The sequence below is a fragment of the Adiantum capillus-veneris genome, chromosome 4, assembly GCF_014529385.1.
Source record: "Adiantum capillus-veneris isolate H3 chromosome 4, ASM1452938v2, whole genome shotgun sequence".
In the NCBI taxonomy this organism is placed as follows: Eukaryota; Viridiplantae; Streptophyta; class Polypodiopsida; order Polypodiales; family Pteridaceae; genus Adiantum; species Adiantum capillus-veneris.
In genome coordinates this window covers 93,292,976-93,310,401 of record NC_140934.1, presented here as the reverse complement: position 1 = coordinate 93,310,401, position 17,426 = coordinate 93,292,976, and the positions used below count along the sequence as shown (strand labels likewise).

General features: G+C 42.7%; 1 protein-coding gene across 2 annotated transcripts in view; it reads right to left on the bottom strand.

The window, feature by feature from the left end:
* Positions 1 to 5,471: 5,471 nt before the first annotated feature.
* The window catches only part of LOC147459610 (uncharacterized), a 31,383-nt gene continuing 19,428 nt past the window's right edge, over positions 5,472 to 17,426 (bottom strand). For both annotated transcript variants that reach the window (XM_086510828.1, XM_086510829.1), the window contains 2 exons: positions 7,070 to 7,110; positions 5,472 to 6,939 (listed from right to left, as the gene is read on the bottom strand). In XM_086510828.1, coding sequence (XP_086366954.1) covers positions 5,941 to 6,939; positions 7,070 to 7,110 — 1,040 coding nt within the window. In that variant the 3' untranslated portion in view covers positions 5,472 to 5,940. The remainder of the gene's footprint in view (positions 6,940 to 7,069; positions 7,111 to 17,426) is intronic.

The window sequence follows — 17,426 nt, the reverse complement described above, 5'->3', positions numbered from 1 at the left end:
ACAGCAACAGATGTTGCAGCTCGGAGCTTGGATGTGAAGGACATAAAGTTCGTCATCAATTATGATTTTCATGGATCATAGTTCTTGTTGTGGTTTGACAAAAGTACAAGCAGTGGAGCACAATAAAGCAAAACAACAAAAAAGACCGCACTGACATCGACAACCAGGTCATGTCAGGGACAACATGAATTTTTTTTTTTAGGGGGGGGGGGGGGGGGGGGGGGAGTGTTGACCCATGGGTCAACAGTACGACATAACTGAACAAAGCCTTATTTTTTGAGAGTTATGAAATGCTACAGATTATGGTTATAAACATAATTTGTAATGAGTAGTTATTGTAGATGCAGATGTTGGGGTGCAATGGCACTTCCAGTTTTTACATACAAAGCCATTTGACCCATTAAACTATGTTTTAAGTTTAACCTATGGTAGCCTTAGTATATAAGGTACCTATGTCATTTCGTTAGAAAAAAATTATCATAATCAAAGTTTTGAGCTATTGTCGACCGTGTGTGAGAGAGAAAGAGAGAGAGTGTGAGCTTCATCTTGACGCAACTCCCTGCTCGCTCATCACATTGGAGAATAGATTGCACCATTGTGTTAGGCTCGGTGAGAGCTACGCATCAATGCCAAGCATTCCATGCAGAGCGGAGCACACGCGCTACCACATCTACTAGCTATTTGTGGCCGTAAGTATATCAAATGATGTTTGTTTTCTTCGTGCAAGTAGCCATTAGAATCATGGTAACATAGGCGATGCATAGGTACTCATAGATTTCAGTTTTGGGCACTTCCAAAATTCGGCTCTTCATACACGTTTTTTGCAGATGGGTCTGAGTGAGTGTTTTGAGTGTAGAGGCTTTGGGACAGGTGTATCCTAGTGAGGGGATGGTGTTCCTTAAGTTTCATACGATTCTTGTATGATTTGATGAGTTTCCTTCCATTTGTGTGTATGTGGGTTGGGTGGTGTAGTTGAGAGTAGTGAGATTCTTGATTGTGGTTTAGTTGGCCTTCCTGAGTGTTGTATGTGTGGGATGGTCTCAGCCTGACAAGCTAAAGAGATTGCCTCCGTGCGCCTATCGTGTCAGTTCTATCCTCGATTGACATTATGTTGACCTAGGTAGTGTTGCATGCACTTTATAGGTGGCGTGATTCGCTCTCGCAACAATAGTGCAACATCATTCATATTAATAAATATTTTCACACACAACACGAGTTGGATTTGTAAGGCAAGGATGTGTGGAAACTCTACTCTGGAGACCGTTTGCCTAGTATCAATAAGATGGAAACTCTCATGTATAGACCGTTTGCCTAGAGTCAAAATCAAGCTCAAGACGAGCTCAAGACTCTCTAGGGTAAAGGAGCCAGTTGTAACACGGGTGCCTTTTAAAAGTCATACACGCCTCAATTTAGAAACAAAAATTTGGAATATACTAAGAATCTTGCTTATGTGTCAACATGTGATTTGTTGAAATTGTCCCACTATTGGACCTTGGTTGTCTCTAACCCCTAAAAGACCTCAAAATTTAAAATTTCTCAAACTGACTGCCCAAATTAAATTAAAAAAATACCAATCTTGGTATTACCTAATCCGCCTTTGCATGAGGAATCTCATGCAATTTTCAAAATTCAAATCCGACCAAATTTGCAAAACCCCACTCAAAATTACACTTTTTTTCTTGAGTGTCTCTAAACTGGCTCCTTTACCCTACACCATCCTCTCAAAAACAAACCAAGAGAAATCGTTAAAAAAGCTTGTCCACAAAAAGGAAATTTGGTGTTGTGTCACGTGTGTAGGACACTTCTTCCACAGTAACAACCATTACACCCTCTTGTCCAAATTAAATGAAGCAAAATTGGTGGAAAAAATGTCTCCAACAAAGAAAAGGCATTACTCACATCTAAGAACCGTTGCACTTTGGATTTGTGAAGGGTTTGGCACCTCAATATAGAGAAAATAAAGTCAAGGTTTGGAAATGATGATTAAGTTGAGTAAGTTCTTCACTTTGAAGAAGTAATTGATCTTCTTAGCTTCTTATATCAATGTTGACCTTATAGCAAATTTGCGTATTAACAAATGCATCTAACCAAATCCTAGAAACCCATACCTTTGACTTGGTATCATCGTTGGCCATGTAGTCTCTCCATAAATTTGCTCCTTAAATCAACATACTCTCTTCAAAGGTATTTGAATACCTTTGTGAGCATATCCAAATTGTTTGTAAAACTTTTTAGTGTTGTACAATATCTTCTTTTGCATAAGAATTTTCTAATATCTACAAAAAGACATTGAATCCAATTCCTCTTACTCTATGTTCTTTCTTCCATTCGACCCATTTCAGTGTACATAGTGGTGTATAGGAAAAGAAAAAATGGTGTATGTGTATTTTCTAATGGGAACAAAGGTTTTTTCGTAGACTTGTGCATCATTTCCCAACTGCAAAGGTCTGATGGAGCAGTGTGCATGATAATATATTTGACTTAGGTCTTGGATAGAATCTCTTGATGCTACTAGACTAAGTACAACAGACAATGTTACAATTGTTGAGAACTACAAATTTTGATCGATGCAATGTTAGTTGAAGCACCTGGTATCATGTTTGTCATTTATAGAAGCAGATCCATGGAGCACATATGGTAAACATGCATAGGTTGTGTAGAGAACACCATGAGTGCCATGGTTTAGCAGTGGAGACCACACAATTTTTGAGAAACAACCCGAAATGGCCACAAAGGTGTGTATAGCTGAGCATGCTCTACCATTGTTTGCGGCCAAGAGTGGCTAGCCAGGTCTATATAAAGGGGACTGCTATGGTTGGGTGGAGAGATTATGCTAGTGCTCTTATGGTAGAGAGCTCTCAAGTTATCTCTTCCAAGTAGTTTAAGACTGAGGCATACAAAGCCTTCGCATCATATTAAGTACTTTTGTTGGGATGGTAGAGGAATGCAAGCATATGCTCTTATTGGCACAGCCTACTTGCAACTTCTTTAAAAATATATCATTCCACCCCTTCATTCTTGTAAGAGAGAACAAAGTGGCAAGGTTGTATTGTAAATAATGAGTATGTTGTTACTTGCTTGTGCTGTTTTTGAATTAATGTTTTCGTTTTTTAAGGTCAACCTTGGTAATACATGTCAAGTGTGTATTGTTGACCAGTATTTTATTGCATCTTGCAAGACAAAGCCTATATAGGTCTTTTCATTTGGCAAGGCATGCAAGAAGGGTGATGAGGACCAAAGCATACCTACAAAGGAGTGTAATTGCAATCGATTTCAAATTGATGGCATGTGAGTATAAGGAAGGTTGAGGGAAAAAAAAAACAAAAAATATGGGTGTTGCAATTCCTTCTCGTTGCTCACGTTATTAAGGATTTCCTTAGGCTAGCAATAGAGTCAAAAAAGACATAGGAAAGACATGCTGAAATCTTCTCCTTTGACTACAGTTTGTCTAATGTCGCATATGAATCTTCTCCTTTGACTACAGTTTGTCTAATGTAGTACCAAAACTGGAAATGGAAGTGATTTTATCCCTTCTTTCCCTAGAATTTTCATGTTAGCTATATTTTCATGTAGAATACATAGGAATACCACTGGGCATGAACTTTTTAGCATGATATGCTTTTTTTGAGCATGCCATTACAAGGAATATTGTTGAATATGCCAACAATTCCACATAATTAATTCCCAACCTCCACCTACATCTTCAATACCTTGTATGTGTATGGGATAAAAAAGAGTTCCTACATTAGCCAAGTTGGCAAGGCTATTACAAGTATGCCTAAAAAATATACATTCACCGACTCTAACCCTATAGTAAAATTGTTGTCATCATAATACAATTGTGAAATATTGATGTTTATGCCATGAGTTCTACAGATTGAATGTGTGAAATGAATGAAAGATGTAGCATTTGCAACAACAAATTTGCCAAAAATTTCCCATGAAAGTTACTTGAAACTTTCAAGTTTGCTATATTTGCAAATTCTTGATTTGGTATTTTGTTCAATGTTGCCTCCAATTCGGGCACCTTTAACGCATGTATATTTAGGTTGGTAGAAACACCGTGCTTCTTTGTTTGAGATTGTCAAGATTGAGGCTTCTAAAAATACAATCTTTGAAAATTAAATGTACATTGTCTTTCAATGATGGTTATTCTTGCACACAAGTATCTTTGATGGTGAGATATGTTATAGGTTTAGTCCTAAATATTTTGTTGCTTCAAACAATTTGTCGGCATCGTTGAAGATATATTAAGGTGTAAAGTGTTTCGAATAGTTGCTCGCTATAGCTAAAAATATATCGAGGTGTAACGGGTGGAGTATATGCTCTAGGAAGATAAATGATCTTGGAATAATAGGGAAGAAAGTCCCAAGATATAATGCCTTGTAATCCTTAAGAAAGCGGTGTAGCTAATAGTAAAAGGAAGTATCTCATGGAGATTGTAAGATGCACAATCAAGAGTCGAGCTTTGCCTCTTGCTTTTTTGGCTTGAGCTTATTGACAATTTCACCTATTCGCCAGAAAGGGGATCCACTAAGACATTGCCATATGTTACTCCACACAAGTCGTGTCATACTAAGAAGCCTCATTTGCTCACTCACATGTGTTTGATTGTTTTTCTAATGTTTTTTTGTCATAGAACAACTAAAAAAGTTTGATGATAAAGTGTGAAACTTGTACCATCCTCAAACTATGCATGTGATCATCAATTTGGACGTGGTGTTTGTAGAGATGTTACCATGTAAGGAAAGTTTTTACCACTATTCAACAATCATTACAATATGTATAGAAAAATAATCTCCTTTCTATGATCTCCAAAGTTTACATATAAATGTTTCCAATAAGTCTAAAGATCAATCTCCCTATTTGTGTTGATGTCCAAGATGATCTTGATGGAGAATATGGAGTGTGCAGTCTAGGACAATGCCAAGATGACTATTGGTAATCTTTCATGATAGTAAATTGAATGGACCTTTGCTTAACAATATTGGTTGTGGTTCTCAACAAACATCGTATACATTATATTATTATGTGATGGTCACTTTCTTATGTCGGATGAAGAAGAGCATAAATCATGTGATAAGGCATGTGATTCAAAAAACTAGATGGCCACAATGTAAATGGTGTGTGACACTATCATCCAAAATGACACCTACTAATCATGTTCCTCATGGCAGAAATGCAATGAGGACGAACAAAAAAGACCTCTCTGACTACTCAAGAAGAGCTCTTAAACAAGCATGTTGTATTAGTTTCGCTTCATACTATTTTGGTCTTTTTTTTAGATCAGCTTGAAAACCTGCAGAACCTTGGCCATAGAAAAGTTCTTGCTCGAAAAATATCACAACAGACCCCAACTCAGAACAAATTGTGTATTCAAATCCACAAGATGAGCCCTCTTGCCAACTCAGGTCCATCTGGGTCCGCACCAAAATCACTGCCCACTTACATCATAAGAAAACAAGTCGACAAACATGAAAAGTCCCAAATTCAAGTCAAGTCCTACACACAAGCTCCAACATCAAAAACTGGCATCCTACAAATTCCATTGCTCCAACCTGAAACCATCCACCCTTCACACAAGTTTCAAGATGAAAAAATCTTGTCTACAATTGCAGAGATAAGCCTTGAGATCCACTTTAATTAGATCATTTGCTTCCTGTGGATTACATAATGGAGTGCATCTAAGCCCTCTGAAAAACCAATATAACCTTCACACCCATATATCAGGGTCAATTTGATGATACATACCCGCCGACCCGGTTGCATATTGACCGTCAACATAGGCAAGTGAAGGCAACCAAGAACTCCGACTTAATACAGCAAGGAGGCCTCCCCAATAAAGACCAACATTTGACTAAGTTACACCAAATTGATGAGATTGCACAGCTTATACCTGCAAGGCCCTGAGAGATCGGAGCTGTCCAGACCTCAGATTAATCAATGAACTCTTTTCCCAAAAAAAGAATCATCCTCTCGTGTGCTGTTTTCAGGTGAGACTCTTGCTGCAAATCCTGGCCTTTTAGATCCAAAGCCATTGCTGTTTACATCTTTACTTCCTTTTCCTCTGAAAGAGAACTGTCTCCTCAGAAGAGACCTCGTTGAGAAGCCCTTGTCGGCATTGTGAACATGAAAAACTCCTTTCCTTAAGGAGCTCTCAGTCAAGCCACACTGATGCTGCACAACTTTGCTTGGTTCAGCATCATCTAAGTCCTCTACTGAGACCCCCACTCGAGAAATCTTGCCTTTGACATGGGAGCACTCTCTCATCCTTGATTTGCTGGCGAGGTCTTCTGGTACCTTGGTTCGAGCACTCTTCTCATCCTTACATTTGGGACAAGGTGGATCACGTGCTTGTGCTACAGGAGTAGCTTGATCAAGACATTCAGCATGGTACACATGCCCGCATTCAAGAATGCCCACCACTGGCAACTCCTTACCGCCAAGAGCCCTCGACAAACTCCAGAAAGATTTCTGAGAGATTTCTTTGCTACACAGTCCACATTTAGGGCTTTCAACTTGTGGAGTGGAGGCATCATGATTGTGCATCGCTCCTGTGTTTCTTATGTAGAGTTCGTTAAAGTCTTCTTGCTCTCCGTCTGTAAATAGGTTAGTGGGGGTGCCCATGTTGGACCACCTTAAGCTTCTCGGACGTGGTGAATCTCCAAGCTCAGAAAAACCACGAGTCCTCCAAGAGCATGATTTTTGTCTAGGAATACTCAGTGGTACGTCCACACTACTCAACATTTGCTGAAAAGAACTCAATCCTGTTGAGGACCCTTCATTTACATATCCATCCGCCATGAAGCTTAAAGAGGACTCCATATTCTGTCTTGATCCTGAAAAATCGAACTTAGTCCAGTTTTGGGAACGTTTGCTTGTATCAGCTTCCTTGATGCCTTTTGAAAAAGCTACTGAAGATGCTGACAGCCCTGATTCCTGTTTGCAAAACAAGATTTCCGCATTTTACATATGCATAGCTCGAGGAATACAGTAAGTGTATAACACCTTATTTGAAAACACAGCTTTTATTGATGTTCCATGACTACAAGTAAATCAGAAAGCAAACCTGTTGATTTGGATGGGCTACAGACTTCTTCCAGATGGAGTCTGCAAAAAAATTCCACAAAACATGTAGGGCTGAGCTGTACAAATCCCTCCTCAAGATAGGAACTGTATTACATTAAATATTCTACCAACAATGTTAAATTTACCTGCTAACTAAGACTGTCACAAGGTGATGATGTGGTTGCAAGTTGATGGGGTAAGGTAATAATGTGGCAAGTGCTGCAGCACATGCCACCTGATGACATGAGCCACGTGAAGAGCAAGGTGTGAGTTTATCAAAAAGCTACATATTACAGCTAATTGAGTAGTTTTACTTAATTATAGGACTTTTCAGAGCTTCTTTAAGCGTTGCTTATGTGCCAAGTTGTAACACACAAGTTGTATCTGAGACTCTTTACTGTGAGCGGGGTCGCATCCCTCTACATTGAGGCTTTTGTATCCGCATGTGCACGCCCTTTGATTGATAATGCGAAGCCAAGGGCACAAACTCCTCTCCCGTCATAGTTTGTGTTCTTTGAATTGTTCTTTCAAGTTGTCACGTGCACATGGTATCAATGTGCCACAAGCAGATGCTTTTGGGATGAGGTGCAACTGACCAGCAACTGAAAATCGGTGCCACATCACCTGCAACATCAGCGCACTGTGCCGTTCCGTAAACCGCACTGGAATTTACAGGCCTGTTGCCATGTGTCATCATCTGTGATTTGACGATACTGTTTAAAGCAAAAGTCCCAAAGCATCCGGAAGCTCATGGAACATGCCAAGGACAGTTCTCTATGGACTCCAGCTCCTTGACTTATCCCTCGGACAAGCGAGTGTCCATTTCAACGAGGAAAGAGTTCCCATGAGAAAAAGAAGAGGGCAAGAAACAGCAGAAGAAACACACCCGCCCAACGTTGACAGTAGAGCAGCGTGCAGAATACTCCAAAGAGGGCAAGTGTTATGTGTGGGGAACAAGGGCACACTCTTGAAAAGTGTCCTAAGAAAGAACCAAAGGAGCAAGCTGATGAGATAGAGACCATCCGGAACTAAGGAATGTGCATGAAGTTTAAGCTATTTGGGTTTGTGCTCGTATAAAAGGCAGTCATTAGAAAGTTTGCGGAGATTGCTTCGCCTTTGCATACACTAACTCAGAAAAGAGTTCCGTTCACTTGGGGACCCTTAGAAATTGCAACGTTCAATACACTCAAAGAGAAGTTGACGACTAGTTTGTTTTGAGGTTTACTGTGATGCTTGTGGAAGCCGTCTAGGAGCAGTCTTAATGCAGGAGGGCCATGTCATAGCTTATGAGAGTGGAATGTTCTCTAGACCTGAGAGGGTTGCACAGGTCTACAAGAAGGAGCTGTTAGCAATGATACACGCTCTCATTCAATGGAGGCAGTACTCACTTCGAGCAGATTTCATAGTGTTTATTAATCATCAAAATTTGAGATACTTCTTGTCCCACAAGCAGATCTTGGATAAGCAAATGAGATGGGCAAGCATTTTGTCGTAGTTCCATTTCCGGATTGTTCACATTACGGGAAAGAAGAATTTTGGCACGAAGTTTGTGACATGGCATGCCCAACAAGAAGGACTGACTGAGAGGACAAGGGGTTAGAATTAAAACCTTTAACCCAGAAGATGTGGCTAAGGGACCTAAAAGAGTTTAAAAAACCTAACCCTACAACAGAATTGATAGACACTTGCCTAAAACCTAAAAACTCAAAAGCATAAGGACTGCGGCAGAATTCGGTGATTTGAGCTAGTATGATGACGTGGCATGGCTGTACAGATTTCCACATTTTGCCCTAGCAACCTTTGGCACTTTTGAGCGCCATGCTTTTGAGAGCAGATGCTTTTGGGATGAGGTGCATTTGGCTGGGAAGCTTTTGGGACTCTGCTTTTGGACATCCCTTGTACTTTATAGGTGTCCAGAGAGCCACTCTCACAGAGCATTTGGACGAAGAGTCTCAGAGAGAGCTACACCCTCGGAGAGTCGTATCTTTGCGAAGCAATAATACAGAAATACTGAAAGGGACGCGAGTCTTTGGGGCCAGTGCACCTGGGGATGGAACTCCGTCATTCCGTCTCTCTTAGTGGCATGTGTAGTGCAACTCTGTCTCCAACTCCATGTGACATAGAGGACACGTCCGGCCTCTTCTGGTACTCCACTGTATCTACCAGTCTCGATCCGAAGCTGGTGTGAAGATGTGCGTATCTGGCCAATAGCACATCGTATCCCATAAGATAAGTGGGTGTCCATGTATCTGGGCCTCGTCACAAAACCATCCTCAGTGAGCTGGAGAAGATGCTCTCTATAGAAAAACATCTTCGTGCCCAGTTCATGCGCCGGCTGTATCCAAGCCTCCTAGTATCAAGTTTAGTCAGATCCTGGTGGATGAGCCTGGTAATCTCGGACTGTGTAAGACTCAAAGAGGGTGCATCCAATGGGTACTAGAAAGGGGGCAATCTCTCCATGCTGAATCCACGTCTTTGAAAGCATGATGTCATCTCCCCATACCAGTATGTCGTGTCTCCTTGCATAGCTAACTGTCGAGAGGATTCAAGTCCTAGGCAGGCATATCTATCTCAGGGGAGGTCCCATAAGCAATGTATAAAGAAGACTGATCTGGTGAGCGCCTCAACCACTAGTGGGGGGGCATTTAGCTCAGCTTGAATAATGTCATGTGGTACTGAAGCCTTGGCTCTTATAAGCCGCGAGATCATAGAGACCAGAGGCTTCTCCATGGCTCTCCATCCATCCGTGCGACTCGACCTCCCATGCTGGTCCAAAGAGGGCCCCATTATCTGAACTCCATAGAGCAATGCGGAAGCCACCAGGGTGTCAAAAGGCAAGAGCTTCGTCTGAGGCTCTTGAAACTGGATTTGTGAACACATCCTCTCCAATCCCCCTAGTGTTGCATAGGCTCTAGTCAATCTGGTCTCTGTAGCTCTCCTCAATGACAATTCAAGGCTGAATTTTTTGAGATTTTTTTTTTTCCCTCTACATTGAGGAAGGCATCACAATAGATTGGGATCGGTTTGCCGCAAATAGAGCACAAACGAGTCATAGATTACTCTTTCAAAGGTGGCTATTCTTGACCCTCTTTGAGGAGGAAAAGATGAAGAAATTTCACAAAGGACTTTTACCCGAACTTCATAGACGCATCCGCAAGATACTTTGCAGCGGATGGTGGAGTTATCCAGGCAAGCTGAAAGTGTACACTTTAGTGTACGAAGAATCTAATCCCCACCGTGGGATAAGAACCATCGAACACGAAAATAACAAATTCTTGTTATCTCTCCTCGAAGGATACGTGGCTATCTGGAGAAAGTTGTGGAATAAGGAAATTCACTCTTTAACTCCAAAGAATTTTGAACACAAGACCCTCAACATTAAGTGAGAGGGTAAGTCTTTGATCAAAGTTAGATCTTTCAAGAAATCATAAAGCGCGTTTTTCTTTTTTTTCGCGTGAGGCATGCATATGTCTAACCAAGACCGATCACTCTCAAGTATTTATGAGCGTAGGATCAAGTTGGAACATTGTTCTATGAGATGAACTGATTTGATCAACCATCTAGAAGGTCCATGATTGATCTGGTTTGTGTGGCAAATCGCGAATGTAGCAAGTATTCGGTAGTTCTCCAACAGATTACCTGCTACTACAGGTAGGATATTACAAAGGAACCATTCTGAGCTTTCACTAAGCTTGAGTACTCTCTACACCCACGCCCCTACCCGTTACGAGAAGATACGGTAATGCTCTTCATACAAGTGACTGAACACTCTCTTTATGAGGGAAGGAGCAAGAGACGGCTTCGGCCTGTGCTCGAGAAACTCCAAATTTGGAATCCTAGTTTATTTGATGAGCGGGTTTGTTCTCAGACCAAGTCGAGGGATCATGTAACAAAGTCAGTCTTTGTAAATAATTAATTTATTTACGAGAAACTAATTATTTGATTAGTTGTGTGCGCATCAGAATAGAACTAGCAGTTCTAGGGCCTTGGGTGCGCCTAAATGCGGGCCAGAGCACCTTAGAGGGACCCTAGCAGAAAATACCTTGAAGCCCTAGTGATTGAAAAATCGGGTCTTCAATAAGGGGTAAAGAGTAGCCTCAGACTTTCAGGCTCAGATAATTACGCGCGCCAATGCGAGCACACGAATGAGATGGGGTCCTTAGAACAGTGATTCTAGGGCCGGAATTACTTTTTATAAGGCCCTAGGATAAGCTAATTAAATTAAGTTTAATTATTTGTGCGCTGACCAAATGGCCAGACAAGTACGAACAGGTGGTGCAAGAGCAATACCGGTACGGCATTGTGCTGGGGAGCAGCTTATGTTTTCATAAGTAGCATTCATGCGTGCATTAACCAGTTGTGAGTTAATTGCACATTTCATTAATGTGCCTAGGAACTTTTAAAGTCAAAAGTTGAATGGTTTTTCAGTTAATAAGTGTGCCACTTGGCACACTTACCCATGCAAAGTGACTCTCTCTCTTGCTCTCTCACCCTCCCTCATCTCCTAGCGCCCCTTCTCTGGCTGGTTATATAAGAGCAGCCTCTCCCTCTCTTCACATGTGAGGTGCAACAGAAATGAATGTTGAACTTTGCTCAAGATGAGTGCTCTGAACTGTGCTCAAGGGTTCCTTTTACTTACGAAAGGCTCTCCCTTCCGTTCCTTTAGTGAGAGAGTACAATGATCATAAATAATTTGAATGACACTGTGAATGAAGGTGTTGAGAGAGAGAGAGAGAGAGAAGAATATGACACCAGACGGTTGTCAAACCCTCCTCCAAGGGCCCCCCTCTCTATGGCGAGAGAGGTCTATGCTATTGATTGCACAAATCTGGTACAATGGTCTATATGCAATGGACTTGCCGACGATGTCGACAACAGTGATAACGACGACAAGACGGGCTGAAAACTGAAACGCTAAGGGCTGAAATCGGAAAATTTGCTAACTGCTGAATTCTGACACTGTGTCGCGAGGATGGCGATGGCGACAACGATGCGCTGAAAACGCAGATGCTGAAATCTACAGACAGCAGGCTGAAACTGAAAACGCTGGCTGATCTCACCGTGCGGCGAGGATCTGCTGCGGGTAGGTGAGATCTACGAAGTTTGGGGCTGATCTTGCGGAGTCTTAAGTGCTGAAAACTGAAAACGCTGATGCTAGGGGCCGATCTGTCGCCGGGAATCTACAAAACGCTAGAGTAGTTTGCAAACTGCAAAAACGCTAGGCTTAGTCTGGGATCTGCAAAACGCAAGGGCTGATCTGGTGCTGCTGATGAAAAATGCTAGGCTTGATCTGCTACCAAAACGCCGGTCTTGATCTGCTATTGGCTGGAAACGCTAGGTCACCTGCCGGTCTTGCTGAGAAGGTGCACTGTAAGTTGGTGAACTTCTGCTCCCTCTTCTGCCAGAAAGTGCTAGCGCTAGGTTTCTTTTATAAGACTTTGCAAATTTGCCCTACCCAGTTTCCCAACAAAGTCACTTATTAATAATAAGTGAAAAATGGATAAAATAGGGGAAATGGGTTCTGTGCACTGTAAAATGCTCATGATGAGTACTGACTATAATGCTGATGATCATGATGTGTGCAACCAGAAAATATGCAACTACTCTAAGTGCTTGGACATGCGCGGCCTGCGCACAGGCTCACAAAGGTGCCACAACCCTTCCTAAGTTGACATGAACCCTGGACCTGAAGTAGCTTGTCCACATGCTCATCGGGTTAGATGTGCACGTGGCATCCCCTCCTTTTTAAAGTGAGGTACCGATACCGAGTTGCATAGCTCCTTGTAGTCTGCCAACAACTCTGGGTAATCTTTGAAAAACTCTTCATCGACCCACACTGCCTCGTGCGTTCCTCGATCCTTGAACTTCAAAAAGTACTATCTGACTTGCTTCTTTGAGCCATGGCGAGACCGATGCAACAACACTTGCTCCGGCTCCATGACTTCAGCTTCATCGATGATCTCGGGCTCTTCTTCTTTGGAAATGTCCTTCGGAGGTGTTCCTTGAAACACTTTCAACCAAAAAACATGGAAAATGTTGTGCATTGACCATGATTAGGCAATTGCAATTTCATAGAAACCTCATTTATCTTTTTAATGACAAGAAATGGACCATACATTCTGAAAGACAACTTAGGATATTTCTTTCCAACTTGCTTAAGAGTTGCTTCATGATTCTTAAATAAACCCAATCCCCTTCCTTAATAGAAACATCTTGACAATGCTTGTTAGCCTGTCGTGAGTAAGACTCCTGAGCCTTGCTTAGCCGAAACTTCACACTCTCAAAAATCTCATCCAACGACTGACTTTCAACATTGGCATCAGACATTTGACTGACCGAGCAAGTAAAAAATGACTGGAATGGACGGCCAAAAGCTGCCTCATATGGAGTTTGATCAATGAGACTGCTGATCTAATGAAAAACGCTAGGCCTGAACTCCTACCAAAACGTTGGTCTTGATCTGCTATTGGTTGGAAACGCTAGGTCAACTGCCGGTCTTGCTGAGAAGGTGCACTGTAAGTTGGTGAACTTCTGCTACCTCTTCTGCCAGAAAGTGCTAGCGCTAGGTTTCTTTTATAGGACTTAGCAAATTTGCCCTACCCAGTTTCCCAACAAAGTCACTTATTAATAATAAGTGAAAATGGATAACATAGGGAAAATGGGTTATGTGCATTGTAAAATGCTCATGATGGGTACTGACTGTAATGCTGATGATCATGATGTGTGCAACCAAAGGATATGCAACTAACCTCGACATGCACGACAGGCTTACAAAGGTGCCACAACACTTCCTAAGTTTGACCTGAACCCTAGACCTAAAGTAGCTTGTCCACATGCACATCGGGTTAGATGTGCAAGTGAATCAGAGATTGGTAGTGCTCCTACCCCCTCTAATGTGAGCGTGCTCTACACGATGGAGCCCTCCATTGAAGCATAAGAGCAGCCCCTTGCAACATATGTGGTAGCCTCATGCTCCCATTGTCTAGAACAAGGGCTCTTACAGCCATAGCCACCTTTTGGAGAAGATTCATCACAAGGTTGCAGCAAGCACTCCCTTCGTAGAGTGCGGTGGCTGTAAATTCTTTGTTTTCAGCCCCTAATCACCTTGATTAGGGTTGTTTTCAGCGGAGCACTCAAAGAATTTCACTCCTCTCTACTTATCCTACGCTTACGCAAGGTTTGGTGCGATTCCATCGCAAAGAGGGCCTCCGTTTCAGCGTAGGAGTGCGTGCAGGTAAGAATTTCACGTTGTGCGCAGACAATTACAGCAAGCATATGTGCGTGCATTTTGCTTGTTTCTCTTTGGAGTTTGATGCATGCATGAAGACCAACACATAGCGAAAGATACTCTCCCTTGTGAGAGCTTCCAACAAGCTGTTTGGAAGATACTCTCCTAGTGAGAGCTTCCAACAAGACTTGCAGAAGAGGGGAAGTCCTCTTAGCAAGAGGAGAATGGAAACACTCTCTCAGTCAGTAGTCAAAGCAAAACAAAGAAAGAATACAGGACGGGCGATGCCCCGTTTCTGTGTTCGTGAAGATTCTCTCTTAGTAATAAAGATATTCTCTTTATGGGGAGGGACCAGCCCATCTTCTGGTCCCCAATGATGTGTCGAGCTTCTCTCTCTCTCTCTCTCTCTCTCTCTCTCTCTCGTACATGAATTGCATTTTAAAAGTTAGTTTACGCTTCCGTCTATTTTGTGACACATCATCTGGTTGAGCGTGTTTGCTCTGAGAATCTTAAGAGAGAAGGAAATCTTCCGAGTTTACAAAAGCCGTAACACAGCATGAGTATTATGTACACTTTCGGGTACATGTTAGGTGCAGCGGAATGAATGTTTGCGCTTTGCTCAAGATGAGTGCTCCGAACTGTGCTCAAGGTTCCTTTTGTTCTTATGGAAGGTAGAGCCTTCCGTTCTTAATGAGAGAATGCTATGATCACAAACAAAGTGAATGGACACTGTGCGTGCAAGTGTATGAGACTGAGAGATAGAGAGAGAAGAGAGATACGACACCAGAGACGTTGTAAAACCCTCCTCCGAAGGCCCCACTCTCGTCGGCGAGAGTGGTCTACTATTGATTGCACAATCTGGTACAAACTGTATGCATGAAACTGATGCAAGTCTATGCTATGTCAACGATGACGACAGTGATGACGAAGTCGACCTAAGGGCTGAAATCTGCAATCTTTCTACTTCTGTCCAAAAACACTATGGGCTGAAATCTGCAAATCTTGTATCTGCTGAATTCTGATTCTATGTCGATGACGACGATGCGACGACGACACGCTGAAAACGCAGATGCTGAAATCTGCATTTTCCGGGCTGAAACTGTAAACCTTGCGGAAACTAACCGTGCGGCGAGGAACGGCTGCGGGAAGGTGAGATCTGCAAGGTTCGGGACTTGATCTGCAATGTCTAACTGCTGAAAACTGAAAACGCTGATGGTATGGCTGATCCTGTCGCGAAGATCTACAAAAATGCTAATGTTGATCTGCAAACCGAAAACGCTAGGGGCTGAAATTGGTCTTCTGTCGCCGTGGTTCTGCAAATGCAAAAACGCTAAGCTGATCTGTTGTGGTCTTGTCGCAGGGATTCTGCAAGGGCAAAACGCTAGGCTGTTGCTGTTGGAGCAAAATCGCTACGTCACTTGAGGGGGTTCTGCTTGGGTTCTGCTGAGAAGGTGCTTGTTGAGCATGTGCTCCTGCTGCCTCTTCTGCCAAATAGTGCTAGCTCTAGTTTGCTTCTATACAAACTTAGCAAAATTGCCCACCTACTTTTGTTGGAAAGTCACTTAAATTACTAAGTGAAAAATGTCAAAAATAGGAAAAATAGGCTAAATGCATTGGAAAAATCCCCTAACTGATTCTAATGGATTCTGATGGGAATACTGATGATCATGCTATGTGCAACCAGAGGATATGCATCTATACCAAGTGACTGGGCATGCACGGTCTACGAATAGACTCACAAAAGAGACTGACTGGACTGACTGAACCCTGATCATGTTGTAGCTTGTCCATAGACACATAGGGTTAGATGTGTCACGTGACAGTACATGGATTGTCACGATTGTGACTTGTTACACTCTTCTTGATTCATTACAGATGCAGATGCGAAGTGTGACCAACCCAGGAGGACTCCTGTTCTCGAATGGTCACACCCCTTCGCCCAAAAGACATACCTCTTCGCCAAAAGCCACACTCCTTCGACGACTGGTCACACCCCTTCACCGTACGAATGCGACTCTTCACCCAATGGTTGCAGCTCTTCGCCGAAAGGATGTCTTTTCGCCTAAAGTCATGTCTCTTCACAAAGAGACATGCCTCTTCACTGATGACTATTCAATTCCTATAAAAGGAACCCTTGTATCACACTTTCAATCAATCAAACACAGAGTCTTCTAAGTCTTGTTCTAAGTTCAGTTTCAGTTTCTTAAGTCTTAATCATGAGTTTAAGTACTTAATTAAGGATTAGTGACTAGAATCCTTACAGTGGTCTCAGAGCAAATTTTTCTCGGGACCCGAAGGTTGTGAGCCTCTCACCCTCGCCGCTACTCTCCCCCTTCCTAGAGTTGTATGGAAGCAGAAGAAAGATGGCCAGGACCCATGTCAGCATGATATAATCTTTTCTCAAATGCATACATAAAGATAAGCAGAAGATGGCAGACAGAGTAGGTGTTGCAGCGTACCGGTTGCAATTCCAGACTCTTCGCGAGGACAAGATGGGTTGCACTCTTTCCTTCTTGCGCAAGTGACGCGACCCAGTGCATCCAAGCCGCCCCTTCACCCGGCACCTCACTCACGGCAGCCCCATGTTGGCAGCGCTGGCTGTTTTTCCAAGAGGCAGCAACGTTCGAATTAAAAGGCAGCTATGCAACGTTTCACTTTAATTCCCAGTGCTGATTTAAATTGGGGCCACCTTTTCATTTTAAAAGGTTTATTGGCCGGCCGCCCAACCTCACTTTTAAGTGGGCACCCTTGGGCAGCCCATAAATAAACCAAAAAAAAAAAGGACAAGAAGCCAACGGCAGCCAGCGCAATGACAAATCAACGCCAACGTGAGAGAAATTCAGCGCACCCTCTTCTGCTAATTCCCAGCGCCACCAATTCTGGCCATCGACAGACGCGCACGCGGGCTTGTTCAGAGTCATGGAAGACGATGCCCTCGACGTTCCCGTCAATTTTCTCTCGTACATAGACGAGGTGCCCGAAGAGATATTGCCAGAAAATCCTCCTCCGGCTCCCGAAGTGATAATTTTACCAGACACCCCCGAAGCAGAACCGTACCCGAACCGGAACCCGCATTCGAACCAGAAGTCATTCTCATTTCGGATTCCCCGTCTCCAGTTCCAGTTCCAGA